Raw genomic sequence first — 3053 nt, 5'->3', positions numbered from 1 at the left:
AAAAGTTGAGAAAACCTAAACTATATACAATGAGACATAAACAAACACTGATCAATCACTTTCTCAAAATATGCTGATGATATAGTGTGAGCTTCTGATGAATTTGGTGCTTAAATTCCATCATTATATACAGTTGTCCAAAAACATAAGGGTCTTCTTTTGAAAGAAGTCTATTATGCACACAAAGGCTGCATTTATTTAAAAAAAATTGTAAACAGAAATATTCCAAAATATCATTACATTTTAAAATAACTTTTTTTTTGTTTTAATATATTTTAATTGTAATTTATTCCTGTGATAGCAAAGCTGTATTTTCAGGATCATTACTCCAGTCTTCAATCACATGATCCTTCAGAAATTCTAGTCTAGCAGGAGAAATAGGTTCCCATGCACCCATTTGGCATTTTTTTTTGTAACCTGTTTTTTTGTTGACCTCGGCAACATCAAAAATTCTAAACTAGACACCATTAGGGTCCCTAAAAAATGCCAAAATGGTACATGGGAACCTCTTTCTCCTGCTAAACTATTCTAATATGGTGATTTGCTGCTCAAGAAACATTTCTTATCATTATCAATGTTGAAAACAGTTGTGCTGCTCTCTGCTCAAGATTTTTTTGCATTTACAGCATCTATTTTTAAATTTCATAACATTATAATTATCTTTACTGTCACTTTTGATCAAATAAAATTGTAATCCATCCTTGCTGAATAAAACCCTTTCTTTAATTCAAATGCCATTTGGACGCTTTTATGGTGGTTATATTTAGGCTGGGTCAAAAAGTGTATTAAATTGACACTGTATGTTCACTTTGAGTATTTATATAGTTTGCATTTTCCACAACCAATTAAATGACTGCATACTTATTGACTGTGTATTGAAAGTTTCATAAACCATACTGAAGACATTCACACTTGCTACTTCAGCAACAGTGGACACGAAACCAGTGTTCAACCATATCCTAGGCTAAACCATGCCACTTCCCCTAAACCCTAAAATCCAATTGGTTGAAAGGATGTTGATGTGCTAGTCATCATGTGTTTTCTAACACACAAGCCTAAGAAACAGAGAAACGCTTTACAATAAGGTTTGATTTGTTAACAGTAGTATCAGTATCACTTCTGCAGCATTTATTAATCTTATAAGATACTCACTTGGCCATCAACACTTCCTCTGCTGTAGACACTTCTGGGTCTGCTGACCGGCCTGCTCGCAATTCCACCCAAATCCTCTTCTTTTCCTCCTTCATCTCCATTATCTTCACACACAGATGGAAGAACACTTTCTTTCGTCACCTTTTTACCCGCTACCATTCTGGGTATGTTTTGAGACTTTGTGATTGTTTTGTTCAAACGAAATCACATTTGATTGACCCTGCTTTCCCAAGTCAGACAAGGTCGATATCCTTAAATTAAATCAAATCTATGAGAAAGCAAATCAGTGCAGTGTTGTCTCCTGTTGCCCCAGACTAACCTGCTCTGTCGGAGGGTCATGTTTGACTGACAGTCACTTTGACTAATTGTAGAGCTGCATTTTTGGACAGTTTGTCCAATCGTGAGTGGAGCCTGAACAGCGAGGGTGGGCTATTGTTCAGCTCATTTGTTTTGTTGACTGGTTTCCATGGTGTTACTTCTCCTCTCATAAAGCCGCTCTCAATCTTTTTCTGCAGTGAGTGGTGAGAGAGAGATAAACAATTAAAGAAAACAAAAAAGAAACTTCTTCCTTCAGTGCAGATATCAGCTTCATTATAAAAGCTAAATAATCAGCTGCTCTCGACATAATTTAAATGAAATAAATAAGCCAATTCATGACCCCTTTAAAGCTTCTGAACTCTTGCATTGTGTAGGCACTGATACTATAAACCAGGTAATTGACTCTGTCAGAGTATGTGAAAGGTGGAAGTGCTTCGGGTCTTTCGTCCATTCTGTAGCGGGTCGTACAGGTCCATGTTGTTGATGTCAAGCAGTTTCTCTATAATGCTGCTTGGTGTTGTTATTTAGTCTCTCCCGATGAGCATCAACTTGATAAAGTGCATGTACCATTATATGACCCCTTTAGCCCTCAAACCGTATTCACTTTTTAGTCCTTAATCCTGTAATTGTGGACAAATGTGGGCACAGAGGACTACGGTGTGATCCTAATTTTTATTTATTATAAATCACTGTCTTCGATAAAGTTTTGTCTATCCATTAATGGTGTTTTTTTATTTTATTTTAAGTATTTTTGAATTTATTTACTTAAAAAAGTACCATATTTTCTATGTAAATTATGCTTATTTTTAGGTTTTATTTTTTTAACTAAATTAAAATATCATTCCAATAAGTTCTTAGAGCTAAAACCTAAAGATGAAGTGACTTTGGTGTCACCTGGCGTCTTATTTTGGCTTAGTTTATAATGCTCTAAATTACAGTTTTTCCCATTCATTTCTATGGGTGCCCATTTTTGACCCAAATACAAGATTAAGGAGTTTTTTTTTCCACCGACTTAACATTGTTGAATTGAGTCAAAAAAAAAAAAAAATTGTGTGTGTTCAGGAGGCAAACTTAGGAAAAGTAGCCAAGTCTTGTACCGCTCAGATCAAGGAAAGTATTTTTTTTTTAAATAAATCAAAACTTAAGTGTTGTTACAAGCCGTTCACATCATCAACAAGAAAGTTATTAATACATTACTTTTTTCTCTTTACATGACACCGTAATAATATCCTAAACTCAAATTGTCACTGAAACTTTAGAAGAAAACAGCAAAGAACTTCAAGTCTTGACATACAAATGTTTTTTATTATTAAGTAGATGCAAAGTTCTTGCAGTATATGCATTAAAATGGCAAATGTTTCAATGTTCAAAGTTCCACAATAGAAGATTCACAGCGGAAATTGATCGGAACAGTTTCTTTTAGCAGCAGCAAAGAACAAACACAAAAACGGTAAACAAAATCCCGTAAGCTTCTTCACCGTCCGGTCACAGAGGAAGGGGGCGATCACGACAGTTAAACAGACACAGTGCAGGTTAAGAGAAAAACGGGACGGTATAACGTCATGCATTCAGAATAATGCTTC

The 3053-nt window shown here is 35.0% G+C and overlaps 1 protein-coding gene across 1 annotated transcript in view; it reads right to left on the bottom strand.

Annotated features, from left to right (window-relative positions):
• lrrc74b (leucine rich repeat containing 74B) overlaps positions 1 to 1584 on the bottom strand; it is a 14800-nt gene extending 13216 nt beyond the window's left edge. Inside the window, exon 1 of the mRNA XM_039659943.2 lies at positions 1153 to 1584. Within this exon, the coding sequence (XP_039515877.2) occupies positions 1153 to 1311 (159 nt within the window). The 5' untranslated portion in view covers positions 1312 to 1584. The remainder of the gene's footprint in view (positions 1 to 1152) is intronic.
• Between the last annotated feature and the right edge of the window lie 1469 nt (positions 1585 to 3053).

Source organism: Pimephales promelas, chromosome 4 (genome assembly GCF_988280905.1).
Source record: "Pimephales promelas chromosome 4, fPimPro1.hap1.1, whole genome shotgun sequence".
Lineage (NCBI taxonomy): Eukaryota > Metazoa > Chordata > Actinopteri > Cypriniformes > Leuciscidae > Pimephales > Pimephales promelas.
This window is presented reverse-complemented; position numbering and strand designations above follow the sequence as displayed.